Below are 17,383 nucleotides of genomic sequence, written 5' to 3' on the forward strand. Positions count from 1 at the left end.
AGACAATAGGATATGGGGGGAGGAATACACCAGACTCCAATTCCACAGCTTTGCTTTGTAAGCACCTTTATAAATCAAGTGTCAGGAAGCCATAGATGTCCCAATGTTCCAGCAGTTTCTTATTTTAGGCTGTAAACATCTTACACAAGTAGCTCTGGGTAATTAAAAAAAATAATTCTTACTCTTCTTCCAACAAAGACTAATGAAGACAAAGCCCAATAAGGTACGTAATAATAATAATTCCAAAAAACCACTCACACCTCCTCAGCTTTACTGGGTTTCATTATTGTAATAAAGATGATTCTGGATCACCTGGGTGGCTCAGTCAGCTAAGGGTCTGACTTCGGCTAAGGTCATGATCTCACAGATCATGAGTTTGAGGCCCGCGTCGGGCTCTGTACTGACAGCTCAGAGCCTGGAGCCTGCTTCGGATTCTGTGTCTCGCTCTCTCTCTCCCTGCTCCTCCCCCACTGGCATTCTGTGTCCCTCAAAAATAAATAAAGATTAAAAAAACTTTAAAAAAAAAGATGATTCGGATCAATCAACCCAGAGTCCTTCAACAGAAAAAGACGCAGGGCCCGTTGACCTACCCTATATCTGCTCCACCACAGGTCAAGGAACAAATAGCACCAGGCAGTTTGTTGTCTTCTAGAACCTTGGCTATTATCCTAAAAAAGGAAAAAGGAATTACTAAGAAAGAAAACAATTTCTAAGGGTTTTTCTAAAACTAGGAATAATTTCCAACTGCGTGACTTTCCTTTTCCAACTTTCTCCCTCACTCTGACCCCAAACATGCAGGCCTGCATTTCACCTCACATATTACAGATGAGGTTTTCCAACACTTAAAGGCAGAACTCTTCTCCCCCTAAAATCTTTAGAAGAAAAAAAAACATACAAAATAAATAAAAGATACAATGCAATGGTCAGGTAGTTCAACTGCTCACTGTTTTCTAACATTTTTCGGCCAAACTAGGAACACATATCTAGCTTAAGACGACAGAGCGATCACAGGACGTTTGTTTTTGGTTTTTGTTTTTGTCTCTTGCCACAAATCCATCAAAATGATGGCAAAGAAATAAAAAGATGCTTGGGATTCTGTGTCTCCCTCTCTCTTGCCCCTACGGTGTTCATGCTATGACTCTCACTCTCTCCTTCAAAAATAAACGCTTAAAAAATTTTAAAAAATAAAGAAAGAAAAAGGAAGAAAGGTAGTCCCCATCAGCAAATGACATCCCAACACATCTGTGCAAAGCGACAGCCAGCCAGAGAAGTGGTAAAGGAGGAAACTGAAAGAGGCCCCCAAAGCTAGTGTAGTTGCTGAGGAGGTACAGCAGAGGGAGCTACACCTGCCAACAGAACCTCAACAAGTTCACGACTAGTCTCCACTGGCTTCACACCAAATCCTTTACTAAAGAAATATCAGCACCCTCCAGACTAAAGCACTGTGGGCTAGCAGTTTTCTAACACTGAATAATACAACTTATTCTATGAATCAAAATGATAACTACAGTTCCATACACCTTAAATCTGATGAGGAGTTGTAAAAAATGGTAATTCTGGTTTCTCTTTCATTCATTTTGAGCTTCCTGAATACAGCCAAGACTATTCATCAATCCTCCTAACCTTCTGGCTACTTTCTAATTTCTAATTTGTTTAAATTTTTTTTTAAAAATCCAAATTAAAAAAACAAACACTTCCATAAAAAAAGGGACTGCTGTTAAACATAAATTCTTTAACTGTCCCCGAAGCTGTCCTTTATAGTGGTTTTCTTTTTTCCTGCCCACCAAGGATCATACATGCAGTTGTAATGTCTGAACCTAGATTTCAGGTCGTACAATTTCTTCCACAGACTCAGGGTATATACACTGTCTGCAGAAGGAGGCGGATTGTTTTTGAAGGGTCAGGATTTTGCTCTGTGTCTGTGGGTTTACAAAACCCTTTTCCCTATTGCATGAGCCTCTGACTTTGGGTTACGTCTCTCGTTCTGTTGCCCAGGTGACCTGGTCAATGTCAGGGCGTCACCAGTGCTACAGACACACAGCATGACTTACGATAGAAACGACCCCTGACTGGTGAACTCCATCTGGACTGGCATAAAAACGTGAGAACTGTAAACGGGAACCTCAGGCTTTCTGCTCTTCCCTGAGCACAGGGACTTTTGTAACTTCATGTCCCTTATGGGTACCTGAAAGCTGTGCCTATGGAATTTTTCTAAGACATTCTGCTTCTTGTGAGTCAGCAGGCTTGTAAGTCAGAGCAACCCCCACACCTTTCCAAAGCAGATCTCACCTCCGTACTCCTGCATAAAATGTTACAAAGACACAGAATAAAGAGAAATACTGGATGCTGTCCCTCCTGGCAAACTATGACCTTTCCTACATCTTTATGAATAGAAAAAGGGACAACGCGTAGCCAGTGTTCATCTAGGAATCTGAACGTTTAGCTGATTCTACAGCACCTTTAGTTAACTCCAGCAAAATCTAGCATCATTTTATTTACTGTCTTCTCTAACAGAATCGGCTAACATTCTCAATTACCTAAAATATCACCCACACTCCCATAGGAACATTTCAAATCCTTCAAACTATTTAGAGCAAATAAATGAGATCAAAGGAGCAATCACATAGAACATGTGAAACTATTATCAAAATAAATATTTTAAACCAGCTGATGGGGCATCTGGGTGCTCAGTCGGTTAAGTGTCCCACTCTTGATTACAGCTCAGGTCATGATCTCATGGTCGGGCCCTGTGTTGCCAGTGCAGAGCCTGCTTGGGATTCTCTCTCCCTCTCTCTCCCCCAAAATAAAAAAATGAACTTGAAAAAAAAAAAAAAAGCTGCCTAATAACAATCGGGAAGTCTGTTCACTCTGTCGACATTAACTGTTTTGGGTTTGTTTTTCAAGGTTTACTTTTAAAAACTGCCCAGGAATCTCATATTTATACATGTGATTTGTCTCATGTGTCGTGCAGATTAGAGTTGTCTTTGATACTTAATTATAATTTAAGTATAATTATAATCATAAATTTTAATTATTATAAATAAGTCAGTAGTTATTTAATTGTTAAATTTAATTATCTTGCCTTGGAGGATAGAGTTTCCTCAATATTATGTATTCCTTTCAAGTAAATACTAACACATACTACTCTCTCTTTCAGCCCACGTGTCAATTCCTAAGCCACTGTTCCTCGATGGACTTCTAACCTCAAGGACCCTCTTCCATAAAGATTCCACAGGCTTTCTACCAGCAATTCTTAAATCAGAGAAAGAAGACCATGCAGCCAAAGGAACAGCAAGAACGGTCACCACTCTACACGGGAAGACATCCCGTTCTATACAGACTCTAAATGCCACAAGGATAAACCAGTAATACTGATTTTATGACCTAATCAGAGTTGTCAAGTTCTCTAAAATGATTAAAAAAATTCTTGTCACCAAAAGATGAAATACATTTTAGATAGTGTCAGAAGAGTCAATAGAACAGTATAATAACCATTTCTTTGTTTTGCCAACCACCTATTAAACAAAAGCCAGGAAACTATCACCTGGGTAAAAATCAAAACCATGAACATGTTTAGAAGTTACTAAACACAGTCCGTAAATTGTAAGGATAGTTCCTTTCCACTGGATTTGGTGTTATTTCCCAAAAGACATAAAAGTTTTGAAGAGCCCAATTTCAATACTTTTATCAATATCTGCTTGTTTCCAAAGAGTTCAATTACATGGCTCTGCAAGAGCTCCATATACCGTAAAATGATGTAAAAGTTATTACAGGGGCAGCTGGATGCCTCAGTCAGTCAAGAAGCCGACTTCAGCTCAGGTCATGAACTGCCCATTGTGAGTTCAGGCCCTGTATTGGGCTCTGTGCTGTTAGCATGGAGTCTCCTTAGGATCCTTGGTCTCCCTGTCTCTCTGCCCCTCCCTTGCTAGATCCCCCCTCTCCCCACCTCGTACCCCTCCCCCCCACCGCCGCCTCTCTCTCTCTCCTTCTCAAACATTAAAAAAAAAAAAAATCTGATTACAAGCCAAGGAGAAAAAAAGGTTACCCAAGTTCCATGCTTAATAAATATGACCCTTCCACACTGGATTAAAAGCCAGTGCCTACCGATCACCTTTTCCGATTATTCGATACTCAGGAAAAGAAAGCCACACATACTTACTTTGTGACAGCTACACTAATGAGGGAAGTTGTTGGAGCTCCTTTCCTTGAGAGGATCAAAAAAAAAAAAAAAAAGCAACTTAATTTGGTGGAAATCATAAATACCTTTTATTGTCAAGCAGAAACAAGTCTTTCTGAGAAGTTCTGTCCAATTAAACCACAGAGCCTAATAAGTGATATCAACATTTGTCCTTGAGCTTTGCGTCTTTGGGAGCTCAGGTACTATAAAACTTTGAAAAACATAAAAATGGCACCAAGCAATTTTGAACCTGCTTGCTGCACTGATCACGGGAACTGTTACATTAACCTCTGTCAATGACGGAAATGGAAATCTATCAACATGAACTTTACAAGTTCCTTAGAAGGCTCAAGGGGCTGGAAAAAAACCACATGACTAGTCCTTATGGATTAAAACACTAAAAGGCATGGGTCCCTTTGGCAACATGGTGCCAAATCATCAATCTCCCACTGATGCCTGGCCTTTGTAGAGAGTCTGTGAAAGCATTCAACCGAACACAACATTAACGTAAGTTAATTACCAGTGGAACAGATGCCAAATGGGCAAAGACAACTGTCCTGGCTTTCCTAATCTAACTTCTCCCATTCAACACAGAAGTTAAAAACAAGCAACTGTTTTGTCATCTACAAAATACAGACATTCTCCCAACTAACATCTACTATCCCATATTTTCCAGAGAGGTAAAAGTTAATGTATCAATGGGCACAATGGTCAAGGGCTGCAGAATCACTTGGGAATTCAGTATGAAATTTTTACTGAATGGGAAAAAAGTCAAGTTTCACAAAGAGGATTGGGACTCTCCCCAAGTTCTTTTTTCTCCAACTTTCTAACTGGGTTTTCTATTTGCAGAATGTGGTATAAAGAATATATCCAGTCTTGGGTGCCTGAGTGGCTCAGTTGGTTAAGCGTCCAACTTCGGCTCAGGTCATGACATCACAGTTCGTGCGTTCAAGCCCCGCGCTGGGCTCTGTGCTGACAGCTCAGAGTCTGGAGCCTGCTCTGGATTCTGTCTCCCTCTTTGTCTGCCCCTCCTCACCCCCCATGCTGTCTTTCTCTCTCAAAAATAAATAAATGTTTAAAAAAAAAAAGAAAGGAAAGAAAAAGAACGAAGAAAGTAAGCAGGTCTTACCAAAGGCAGACATTCCCACAGATCATGGCAATGGCATTGTTCCAGCCATACACTGCCACAGGGAAGTTGAACGCAGTGATGATACCAACCAGGCCTACAGGATTCCACTGTTCAATGAGGGCATGGCCAGGTCCTGAGGACAGGGAAGGAGTGGACCGTGCTTAAGCATACTGATTTAATGCACGTGATGGTAATAATAACAAAGCCTGAAACCATTCATTTTCAGAACTAAGGTGCACGAGACCAAGAGGGGATTCCAGGTATCTCGCAGTGGTTCACTTTACACAGCTAATCGGCATACCATAAAAGCTGCTATTACCGCACTACCTTATAAACTATAAGGATACCATTATGCCTCTGAAGCTCACAGGAACTCCGTGTGGATCGGGGCAGCATCAGCACCATCCAGGAGACGAGGAAAGCTCAAAGAGGTGATGAGAGGTGCCCTGGGTGAGGTGAATGCAAAGGGCAGAACACAGGAGTTGTGACTCCTATTCTTTATATTGCCTGTAAAGCCCTTGGCCAGCCTCTCCATATGAAGACAACGACACTCACAAGGAACAAGAACAGTTCTAAGAATTACATACGCGTTAAATGAATGACCAGCACAAGGCTTCACATTCATACAGAAAAATGGGAACTACAAAGACACCATGTGTTCGCTATATACAAATTTTACATGTAACATCACCCACCGCCCCACAAAGGGCCTATTTTTTTTTAATGTTTACTTATTTATTTAAAGTTTACTTATTTATTTTTGAGAGAAAGCGTGAGCAGGGGAGGGACAGAGAGGGAAGAAGAGAGAGGGAGACAGAGAATCCCAAGCAGGCTCCACACTGTCAGCACAGAGCCCAAGGCTAGGCAGGGCTCAAACTCCCACAAAACATGAGATCATGACCCAAACCAAAAGCAAGAGTTGAACCAACTGAGCCACCCAGGCGCCTCAAAGGGCCTATTTTAATCAAAGGCAGATGGAGCAGTGAACTGGAGCAAAGAGGTGGACAGTTCACAAATGGAGTTAAAACCACACACCGACTGGAAGGTGATGCTCCCAGCCGTCCATCTTTCTGGCCACACTCACCCTGTGGGAACAGGGTGCCCAGGCGCTGCTGCCCTCCCTTTCCTCGACACACCTCAATCCTCCTCCCCTCCCTGAGATGATGTGCTGACACACTCTTCCTGGCAGGGCCTGCCTCCTCCTCTCCTGCCCTCCCCTCTTTGTCCTTCCCCCCACAGAGGCCAGTGCAGCCCTGATCACCTCCCTCCCCTGCTTACAACTCTGTGGTATCTGGATCACTACCGTAACTGCCCTCAGGACAAAGTCCGAATTCTTCAACAGGACAAGTGCCTTCCCGGGGCTCCCTCTCCACCCTGCCTCCCCGCTCAGATGGTGCCTGCAAGCTGTGTGCAACCAAGGCAGTTGCCCAAATAAGCCACATTCTCCCAGCTTTTTTTTTTTTTTTAATTTTTTTTTATTTTTGAGACAGAGAGAGACAGAGCATGAGCAGGGGAAGGGCAGAGAGAGGGGGAGACACAGAATCCGAAGCGGGCTCCAGGCTCTAAGCTGTCAGCACAGAGCCCCACGAGGGGCTCGAACCCACGAACCGTGAGATCATGACCTGAGCTAAAGTCAGACGCTCGACCAACTGAGCCACCCAGGCACCCCTCTCCCAGCTTATTTCATGTGGGCTTTGGCCCAGCGTTAAGACCATCCTGCCCCGCCCCTCTCACCCCTGAGGCCTTGCCTTGGATTACTGTCTCCCAGGGGCCTTTCCTGACCCCCGCAAGGCTGGCTCAGGGCCCCACCCTCCCCTGCACCCCACCACAGGACTTACCATGCTGTTACACTCCTCCCATTACTTGTCCATTACTTGCCTCCCACTCTAAAACATGAAGAATCTTCAACCTTATAAATTCCTTTAGGGCAAGGACAACGCCTTATTGATCAAGTATCACCTATCAGTTCACCTGGCACCTGCTAGACACTCAGTAAGCATCTACTACATCAATGAAGTCAAAGTTACCTGCAAAGCCTCTGTAGAGGTGAATAAATCTACTCTCCTCAAATATGTGTAAAACAACTGAAAAAGGTTTTAATTGGTGAGGCAGACATCTCAGCAGGTATAAATCAAAGAAGTTCCTGTTTGCAGATGTATATTTCTCCAAACTGGAAATTTACTAACTTTTCAAACTAGAAAAGCCTATTAAAAATCATCAATAAGGGGCACCTGGGTGGCTCAGTCAGCTAAGCATCCAATTCTTGGCTTTGTCTCAGGTCATGATCTCACAGTTCCTAAGGTTGAGCCCCATGTCGGGCTCTGCACTGTAAGCACAGAACATGCTTGGGATTCTCTGTCTCCTGCTCTCTCTGCCCCTCTCCTGCTCGTGCTTGCTCGCTCTCGCTCTCTCCCTCTCAAAGTAAACAAACAAACATAAAAAGAAAAAGAAACAGGGGTGCCTGGGTGGCTCAGCTGGTTAAGTGTCTAACTCTTGATTTCAGCTCAGGTCATGATCTCACACTTCATGAGTTTGAGCCCTGTGCTTGGGATTCTCTCTCTCCCTCTCTCTCTGCCCCTCTCCCACTCCCCACATCTCTCTCTCAAAACTTATAAATAAATATTTAAAAGAAACAAAGGAAAGACAGGGAGGGAGGAAGGACGACAATAGCAGCCATCAGTAATTCTGCTACACACAGACAACCACTAGGACTGCTTTGGCCAACTTCATTCCCAGGTACTTTCTACACAGACGGGCAGTCACCTGTTTCGCTCCATCAACAATGCAAACTTTCCAAATCACATAAACCCTTATCCTCACTGTTGAAACCTCCTCAGAGTACAAGGTCAGTCATTGCAACATAGTCATTTTCAGCAAAAAACTGAAAAAATACCCCACGTATCCATTATTTGGGAACTGGCTAAAATAATTAGTGTCCTGACAACCAACAGACTAATAAAAAAAGATGAAGGAAGTCCCCTCCTGGAATGATAAGCAACAATCTCTGAGACACCTTAAGTAAAAAGTAAGTATAGAACATATAGCTTGGTCATGTTTGTGTGCCAAAAGACACATATTTGCCCACCCAAAAACAAAAGCTCTAAAAAGATATACAAGAAACCAGAAACATTCACTACTTCCATGGGGATATCTGGGAGCATCCAGGAGGGTAAGAAAATAACTTTTCATCCTTTACCATTTCATTCTTTTTCAATTTTGTGATATAAATTTATCACCTCTTAAGAAAAAAAGAAAAAAAAAACCTAGAACAATTTAAAAGTAAACACAACTTTCCCATAAAAGTGTGCAGTTGTGGGAAACAATCTTCCCAAGTATGACTTTTAATATATGCTAATAGACTGGGACACCAGGGTGGCTCAATTAAGCATCTGACTTTTTTTTTTTTAAAGGAGAATGGTTATATTTATTTTTTTTATTTTTATTTTAATGTTTTTATTTATTTTTGAGACAGAGCATGAGCATGAGCAGGGGAGAGGCAGAGAGAGAGAGGGAGACACAGAATCCGAAGCAGGCTCCAGGCTCTGAGCTGTCAGCACAGAGCCTGACGTGGGGCTCGAACTCATGGACCGTGAGATCATGACCTGAGCTAAAGTCAGACGTTTAACCGACTGAGCCACCCAGGCGCCCCAAACGCCTGACTCTTCATTTCTGCTCAGGTCATGATCTCACAGTTTATGTGTTTGTGTCTCACATTGGGCTCTGTGCAGGAGCCTGCGTGTGATTCTCTCTCTCCCTCTCTCTCTGCCCCTCCTGTGCTCACACACTCTGTCAAAATAAATAAATAAAAAGAAAATAATATATACACACACACACACATATATACCAACAAACTACCAAAATTAGCCTAACCTTTGTCATATAAAATGGCACTCAGATCATTAAAAATATTTTTTTTTAATTAAAAAAAAAATTTTTTTTTTTAACGTTTATTTATTTTTGAGACAGAGAGAGACAGAGCATGAACGGGGGAGGGGCAGAGAGAGAGGGAGACACAGAATCGGAAACAGGCTCCAGGCTCTGAGCCATCAGCCCAGAGCCTGACGCGGGGCTCGAACTCACGGACCGCGAGATTGTGACCTGAGCCGAAGTCGGACGCTTAACCGACTGAGCCACCCAGGTGCCCCAAAAATATTTTTTAAATATTTATTCATTTGTAAGAGACAAGAGAGACTGAACACGGGTCGGGGAGGGGCAAAGAGAGGAGACACAGAACCCAAGGTAGGTCCCAGGCTATGAGCTGTTAGCACAGAGCCCAACACAGGGCTCAAACTCACAGACCACAAGATCATGACCAGAGCTGAAGTTGGACACCCAACCAACTGAGCCAACCAGCTGCCCTAGATCATTTCAAATGTTTCCTATTGACACTACAAGGAACATCTTTACATATAAACATTTGTCACATTTCAGGGAATTTACTCAAATTAGATTCTTGAAACTGGTATTAAATATTTCAGGCCGTTTGCATATATTTTTGAATTGTTTTCCTGATGGACTAGTGATTCATGTTACCAAAAGTCCCCATAAAAGAACAGCTGTCTCACCCATGGACTTGCAAAAACAGTCTAATCTTTAAAAATAGAAAATTTTAAGAAGGATCTTCATCTGATGTTCTCACCTATTGTAATTTACATTTGTTCATGCAGAGATTAAAGACATTTTCATATTTTTATGTGATATATGCAATTCCTCTTTTGCAAACTGTTCACAGCCAGCACGTTTTGGAGCTCTAAGAGTCAAAAACTCTTAGTTTAACTGACTTCATTGCTTACTTTCAGAAGGCAAGATGGGTCCTCCAATCATCCGTGATAAGCCAACAGCATAATCACAAATATCCACGTACTCTTGAACTTCTCCTACACCTTCCACTAAGATTTTCCCCATCTCCAAAGACACCTAAAAAACAAAAAGCCAAGAAGCATTTTTCCAACACAATTCACAGTTTAGTTACTAAATTTATGGGGTGAGGAGGTCGGGCAGGAAAGCAAACCATATTTTGGGTCTCTTTTGTGAAGGTAGTGATCTTAAAAAAGTCTGTTATTATCTTAACAATTTAAAAAACCAAAAATAGGGTGCCTGGGTGGCCGTCAGTTAAGTGTCCGACTTCGGCACAAGTCATGACCTCACAGTTCGTGGGTTCGAGTCCCACGTCAGGCTCTGTGCTAACAGCTCAGAGCCTGGAGTCTGCTTCGGATCCTGTGTCTCCCTCTCTCTCTACCCCTCCCCAAATCATGCACTGTCTCCCATTCTCTTTCAAAAATAAACATAAAAAAAAAAAAAAAAACCCAAGAACTGTCTTTATTTTTCTTCGTTCCTCTTGTCCATCTTTCCCCTAAAAAGATTTTAAATGTACGAATTGTTTTCCTTAAGCATCACAATCTTAAACACAGATGCACAATAGTCTTATGCCCCACTCAAAGGACTGTGTATTTACTACAAAAATACTTTACCAAACTTCCTAGTACTTGGATCTTCTCCCGCAAGGCATCCCCAATCTGTCTCACTACTTCTCCTCTCTTCGGAGCAGGAACCTAAGGAGAGAATGGAATCTTAGTGTCTGATTCAAAGTGTGAACCCACATCTGTAACACAGACCAATGTGCTGTGAGAGAACTAACTACAAACCCATCAGATGGCTTCCTAATCACATCAAGAACGTTGTTATCACACATCCCGTAAACGGATACCAAGAGACCCAGACAACATCCAGATGACTGGCTCCTGGAGAGCAAGGGACTGTGCCATATGCACAGAGAAATTCAGAGACTGAACACACCTCTGGAATGACTCTAGAAAAGGCTTAAAATACCTTAAACACCCCTAAACCTTTATGATACCCAGAAACGTTTTCTTATGGGTCAAACTGCACTACACCACAGAGCCTGCTTGGCATTCTCTCATTTCCTCCCCAAAACACATGCTCTCTCTCTCTCTTGCTGTCAAAATAAATAAAGTTAAAAAAAACTTTTTAAAACCCGTTCAGGAAAAGAAAGATCCTGAATTCACACACACCTGGGTAAATACACACATAAATTAAAGGTTTCTGGTCAAAAGTTTCACTGGCATTTAAAATAGTGCATGCACACAGTCAATCCTAATATAAATTGTGCACTTTATTAAATTATGATTTATCCAAATTGGCTCTCCAACTGTAACAAATGTATGGGGTTAACACAAGATGACGTTAAGAGGGAAACATGAAAAGTGTGATAAAGTACACGAACTCCCTACTTTCTGCTTATCTTTTTGTTGATGGTGGATCAGAATAAGCCACTCCAGACTATGCCACTTTGGCATGAGGATTATTTTGAGCAGAAGGCAAAGGCCAAACAGACTCAGGAAAAGCTTTCAACCCCTTTGTAAAGAACTTACAAAGGGGACCTATGCCAAGAAGTCTGTTATTATTTTCTATTATTTTTTATCTTTATTATTAACATGTATTATATTATTATCTTACTACTCTTATTATCAAAGTAAACTTTTGGGGCGCCTGGGTGGCTCAGTCAGTTGAGTGTCCGACTTCAGCTCAGGTCATGATCTCACAGTCCGTGGGTTCGAGCCCCGTGTCGGGCTCTGTGCTGACCGCTCAAAGCCTGGAGCCTGCTTCGGATTCTGTGTCTCCCTCTCTCTCTGCCCCTCCCCTGCTCGTGCTCTCTCTGTCTCGAAAATAAATAAAAACATTTTAAAAATTTAAATAAATAAACTTTTATTATTTATTTTATTTAGTTTTTTATAGTTTTTTTTAAATGTTTTTTATTTATTTTTGAGAGAGAGATAGAGACAGAACACAAGCAGGGGAGAGGCAGAGAGAGGGGAGCCAGAGAATCTGAAGCAGGCTCCAAGCTCCAAGCTGTGAGCACAGTGCCCGATGCGGGGCTCGAACTCACAAACCGCGAGATGATGACGTGAGCTGAAGTCAGACGCTTAACCCACTGAGCCACCCAGGCACCCCAATTTTATTTTATTTTTTAAGTAGGCTTCACACCCAGCACAGAGCCCAATGCCAAGCTTGTACTCAGGATCCTGAGATCGTGACCTGGGGTGAGATCAAGAGTTGGATGCTTAACCAAATGAGCCATCTAGGTGCCTCACCAAAGATAACTTTTACAAGGGCGACTGGGTGGCTCAGTTGGTTGAGCATCTGACTTCAGCTCAGGTCAGGATCTCACAGTTTGTGAGTTCGAGCCCCACCTCGGGCTCTTTGCTGATGGCTCAGAGCCCAGAGCCTCTTCAGATTCTGTGTCTCCCTCTCTTTCTGCCCCTCCCCCGCTCATGCTCTGTCTCACAAAAATAAATAAATGTAAAAAAATAAAAATTTTTAAAAAATTAAAAAAAAAGAGAACTTTTACAAAGAGAGACCTAGTGTATGGAAGGGAAAACATTTCTGTACTGAACATCTGCTCCTTTCACCTTCCTGTGAATTGCCTTCTTCCTCCATGAGGGCCCAGAGCTCTGGGTGTATATAAGCCTAGATGCCTGGCTAGTCTTGGGTCTCGATCTTGCTCACCATCATCATCCTTACCCGCCCCACATAGGAAATTAAATTTGTTTCTCTCCTGTTAGTGTTTTTTTTGTTGTTTTTTAAGTTTTTTTATTTTAAGAGAGAGAGAGAGACACAGAGAGTAAGCACATGCCAGGGAACGGGCAGAAAGAGAGGGGCCAGATCTCAGGAACCGAAGCATGAGATCATGACCTGAGCTGAAATCAAGGGTTGGTCATTTAACCTACTGAGACCCAGGGCCTCCTATTAATCTGTTTTATGTCCGGTATTAGACCAGCCACAATACACAAAAGTGAAAACAAAAAATTTTTCCTCCTCTATGATGTGGGAAACAAAGGCAGAAGGAAATGGCAGATCAAATTAAATATCCTTATAATCCGCAGCCCATTGATGAATACATGAGGCCAGGAGAGTAAAAAGCTTCTCCAGGAGCTTCCTAGGGTCTTAATGCTAATGCTTTGCTAGAGGGAAAACCGCCTTAGCTCAACAATAGCTAGGCCTCCAGTATCCCGACAGTCTTCTTTAGCATATGAAAATCTCACTGGAAACTTCCACTGGACTTTACCACCCCCACCCCCCCACTCCATAGTATATAACCAGTCTTTCCTCATGGTCCTGGGGCAGCTCTTTCTGCCCACAGGTCCTGTCCTTGTGCTTTAGTAAAATCACCTTTTTGCACCAGAGATGTCTTTAAGAATTTTCTTGGCCGTCGGGTCTGGACCCCGTGAACCCCATTATGACCTCAAAAAACCTCATCACTCTATACTACTATAAACTAAAACTGCTCTAAAAAATAAACTGTAATTAAATTTTTGTAAATAGCTTATGTACAGAGAAACAATGACTTTAAAAAATTATGCAGTAACTTTAAGCTTGTATTCAGTACGATGACAGGTCACAAACTTTTACACATGCCATGTACATAGGAAGTAGGTATAATAATCACAACTATGAAATACATAAAAGACTGGAAGGAGGGTCGCTTGGGGGGCTCAGCCAATTAAGCGTCTGACTTCACCTCAGGTATTGATCTCAGGGTTTCTGAGTCAGGCTCTGAGCTGACAGTGTAGAACCTGCTTGGTTCTTGCTCTCTCCTCTCTCTCTGCCCCTCTCCCACCGGTGCTTTCTCTTGCTCTCAAATAAACTTAAAACAAGCCAAAAAAAAAATATATATCGGGATGCCTGGGTGGCTTAGTCAGTTGAGTGTCTGACTTTGGCTCAGGTCATGATCTTGCGGTCTGCGAGTTTGAGCCCCGCATCGGGCTCTGTGCTGACAGCTCAGAGCCTGGAGCCTGCTTCGGATCCCATGTCTCCTTCTCTCTCTACTTCTCCCCTGCTCATACTTTGCCTCTCTCTCTCTCCCTGAAAAATAAAAAACAAAAAATAAAAAAAGCCTGGAAGGAAATGCACCAAAACATAACTCTAACAAACATTCTGTATCAAACTAGAAGAGGTAAGGGGATTAAATTTAATTATCTCATTTAATGCATTATCCATTTTTTTAGTAAGGAATAGATATTACCTTTATGATCAAAAAGAAAAAAAATTTAATGTATTTATTTGGAAAGATAGTGAATAGTGAAGGGGGGAGGGGCGGGGGATGGGAAGAGACATAATCTCAAGCAGGGTCTGGAAGATGTCAGCATGGAGTGGACACTGGGCTCGAACCCACAAACCATAAGATCATGACCTGAGCCGAAATCAAGAGTCCAATGCTCAACCAAATGAGCCACCCAGGAGCCCTCAAAATAATTATTTTTAAAACAATAAATTGGTACTGCTTTGGACACTCTTCTCTTAGGTACGGTGAACTTTAGTTACCACTGTATTTACTTTTGGAAGTGGTATTTCACTGCTCAAGGATATTGTGATAGCACATAATGGAACCCTGAGCCAATTTATAGTCCCATTTAAAGTCAAGATGTTTCTCCCGCTTTGCACAGAGGGGGTCCCCTGGCTGACAGCTAAGGAGCATCTAATTCAGGGCTCTCTGGGAGAGCCTGCCCCTCCCCAAGTCACCCTAGCAATCTTTGATTCAGAGAAAACACGGGCTCAGCAGCCTGCAACTTGGCAGCACTGGGATCTGTAACTCAGGTACAGAGGTTAGCAAAGGCCACGTTCTCCAGTAAGCAATTCCAATTAGTAACTCATTTAAACCTCACCAAAACTGCAGGAATGGAGGAGGAATTCTGGGTCTCCTCTATTAACAAGACAAAACAGAGGGGGGAGAGCTGGGTTAAACCATCCCCATATTCCTCCAGCCTCAGGCCTATAACCTTTGGTGGTAGATCAAAAGGGATATTCAGGGGGCACCTGGGTGGCTCAGTCGGTTAAGCAGCCGACTTCGGCTCAGGTCATGATCTCGCCGTCCGTGAGTTCGAGCCCCGCATCGGGCTCTGTGCTGACAGCTCAGAGCCTGGAGCCTGTTTCAGATTCTGTGTCTCCCTCTCTCTGACCCTCCCCTGTTCATGCTCTGTCTCTCTCTGTCTCAAAAATAAATAAACGTTAAAAAAAATTAAAAAAAAAAAAAAAAGGGATATTCAGGGTGGGAGAGGAGAGGGAGGACTGGGAAATCCAGGCCACCCCAGTTCTTCCCTCTCTTCTCCTCCAGAGCCTGGCCCTCACCTAGTGACAGCTCCCTGTGACCCAGCCCAGGCCAGTCACAGCCCCTAGAGCCACTCATATTACCCCTGGTGGAGACAGTGACGGAGGAGGCACAACTTGCTTCCAGGCCTAATCAGATGGTGGAGGAACTCAAGCCCCTGTCCTCTGAACCAGGAATATCTGAGACACTCCTTCCCACACTCCCACATCCCCACCTTGCATAAAGCTGGCAGGGGGAGTGGGAAGAAACAGCGATAAAAAGGGTGTTTTTCTAGCATACATATTCTTTTCTTTTTGTTCAATTAGAAATTTAAGAAATTTCAAAAAAATAAAAGAAATTTAAGAAACTTCATTTGGAAAAGAGTAATCAGAGCTGAAGTTTACACTACATCACTACAGACTTTTAATCCATTTTAAATCACCCATTTACTGAAAGCCAAATATGGAAAAGGCACAATCCCAGGTCTACAGCAGAGGAGATTATCACAACCCCCAAGGAACTCCCATTTTAGGGAGACGACTCCTCATCCGATTTCTCTATATCTCCCTGCAGTTACAACAGATCATGATGCTGTGACCTTCATACTCACCTCTGCCCAGATTCTCCATGCTTCCCTGGCTTTCTTCACAGTTTCTTCATAGTCAGCCACGCTGGCCTAAATTAACAATTAGGGGGGAGACCAACGGAAAAAGAAAAGGAAGCAATGATCCCCTTGTGAGAAGCTACAAGATTTTTGCAAAAGGACTGGAATCTCTCTGGGTGACCCTCAGATTCGTAGATTCCAATGATTTTCACAGCCTATGTATCCAAACACTCATGAGAACCCAGTAAGACAACTTCAAATTTAGTTGTGCTTTTTACAACATTGCTCTTTTTATATATATAAAATGCATTTGGTTTATTTCCTTCCATCAGCAGCATTTGAAAGGTTTTTTTTTTTTTTTTGCATTTCTTTTTTATTTTATTTTATGTTTAATTTACATCCAAATTAGTTAGCATATAGTGCAACAATGATTTCAGGAGTAGATTCCTTAATGTCCCTTACCCATTTAGCCCATCCCCCCCCACACCCTCTTCAGTAACCCTCTGTTTGTTCTCTATATTTATGAGTCTCTTATGTTTTGTCCCCCTCTACAACACTGCTTCTTTTTTTTTTTTTTTTTTTTAATTTTTTTTTTTTCAACGTTTTTTATTTATTTTTGGGACAGAGAGAGACAGAGCATGAACGGGGGAGGGGCAGAGAGAGAGGGAGACACAGAATCGGAAACAGGCTCCAGGCTCCGAGCCATCAGCCCAGAGCCTGACGCGGGGCTCGAACTCACGGACCGCGAGATCGTGACCTGGCTGAAGTCGGACGCTTAACCGACTGCGCCACCCAGGCGCCCCAACACTGCTTCTTGAAACAAGGTCCATTAGCCTCATCTGGGGACAACACCTGACATGTTATCAGAAATTCAGACACATGGGCTCCATCCCAGACTCCACAGGTCAGAACCTTCTTTCAAAGAGGAGAGGATTCTGAAAAATGGCCTTAAAGGGACACACCCTCACGACTTTTCCCTTCCACCTTTTCTAAGGCACCCGACCCAAAGAGTGGGCAGTCTCTCCCAGACACTCTTAAAAGTGAAATGAAAAAGAAACACATTATTCTCGGACTTTGAAATTTCATGTTGCTTTTTTTTTTTTTTTAACATTAATTTATTTTTTTTTTGTTCTTTGTTTTTTGTTTTTTATTTATTTTTGAGACAGAGAGAGACAGAGCATGAGCAGGGGAGGGGTAGAAAGAGAGGGAGACACAGAATCTGAAGCAGGCTCCAGGCTCTAAGCTGCCAGCACAGAGCCCGATGCGGGGCTCGAACTCACAGATCATGAGATCATGACCTGAGCTGAAGTCGGACGCTTAACCGACTGAGCCACCCAGGCGCCCCTAACATTAATTTATTTTTGAGAC

The 17,383-nt window shown here is 42.7% G+C and overlaps 1 protein-coding gene across 2 annotated transcripts in view; it reads right to left on the minus strand.

The window, feature by feature from the left end:
- The window catches only part of ALDH7A1 (aldehyde dehydrogenase 7 family member A1), a 39,371-nt gene that overhangs the window by 20,122 nt on the left and 1,866 nt on the right, over window positions 1-17,383 (minus strand). For both annotated transcript variants that reach the window (XM_007087806.3, XM_042982968.1), the window contains exons 3-8: window positions 16,022-16,087; window positions 10,778-10,858; window positions 10,100-10,223; window positions 5,307-5,439; window positions 4,160-4,204; window positions 591-668 (exon numbers count right to left, since the gene is read on the minus strand). In XM_007087806.3, coding sequence (XP_007087868.1) covers window positions 591-668; window positions 4,160-4,204; window positions 5,307-5,439; window positions 10,100-10,223; window positions 10,778-10,858; window positions 16,022-16,087 — 527 coding nt within the window. The remainder of the gene's footprint in view (window positions 1-590; window positions 669-4,159; window positions 4,205-5,306; window positions 5,440-10,099; window positions 10,224-10,777; window positions 10,859-16,021; window positions 16,088-17,383) is intronic.

The sequence above is a fragment of the Panthera tigris genome, chromosome A1, assembly GCF_018350195.1.
Source record: "Panthera tigris isolate Pti1 chromosome A1, P.tigris_Pti1_mat1.1, whole genome shotgun sequence".
NCBI lineage: Eukaryota > Metazoa > Chordata > Mammalia > Carnivora > Felidae > Panthera > Panthera tigris.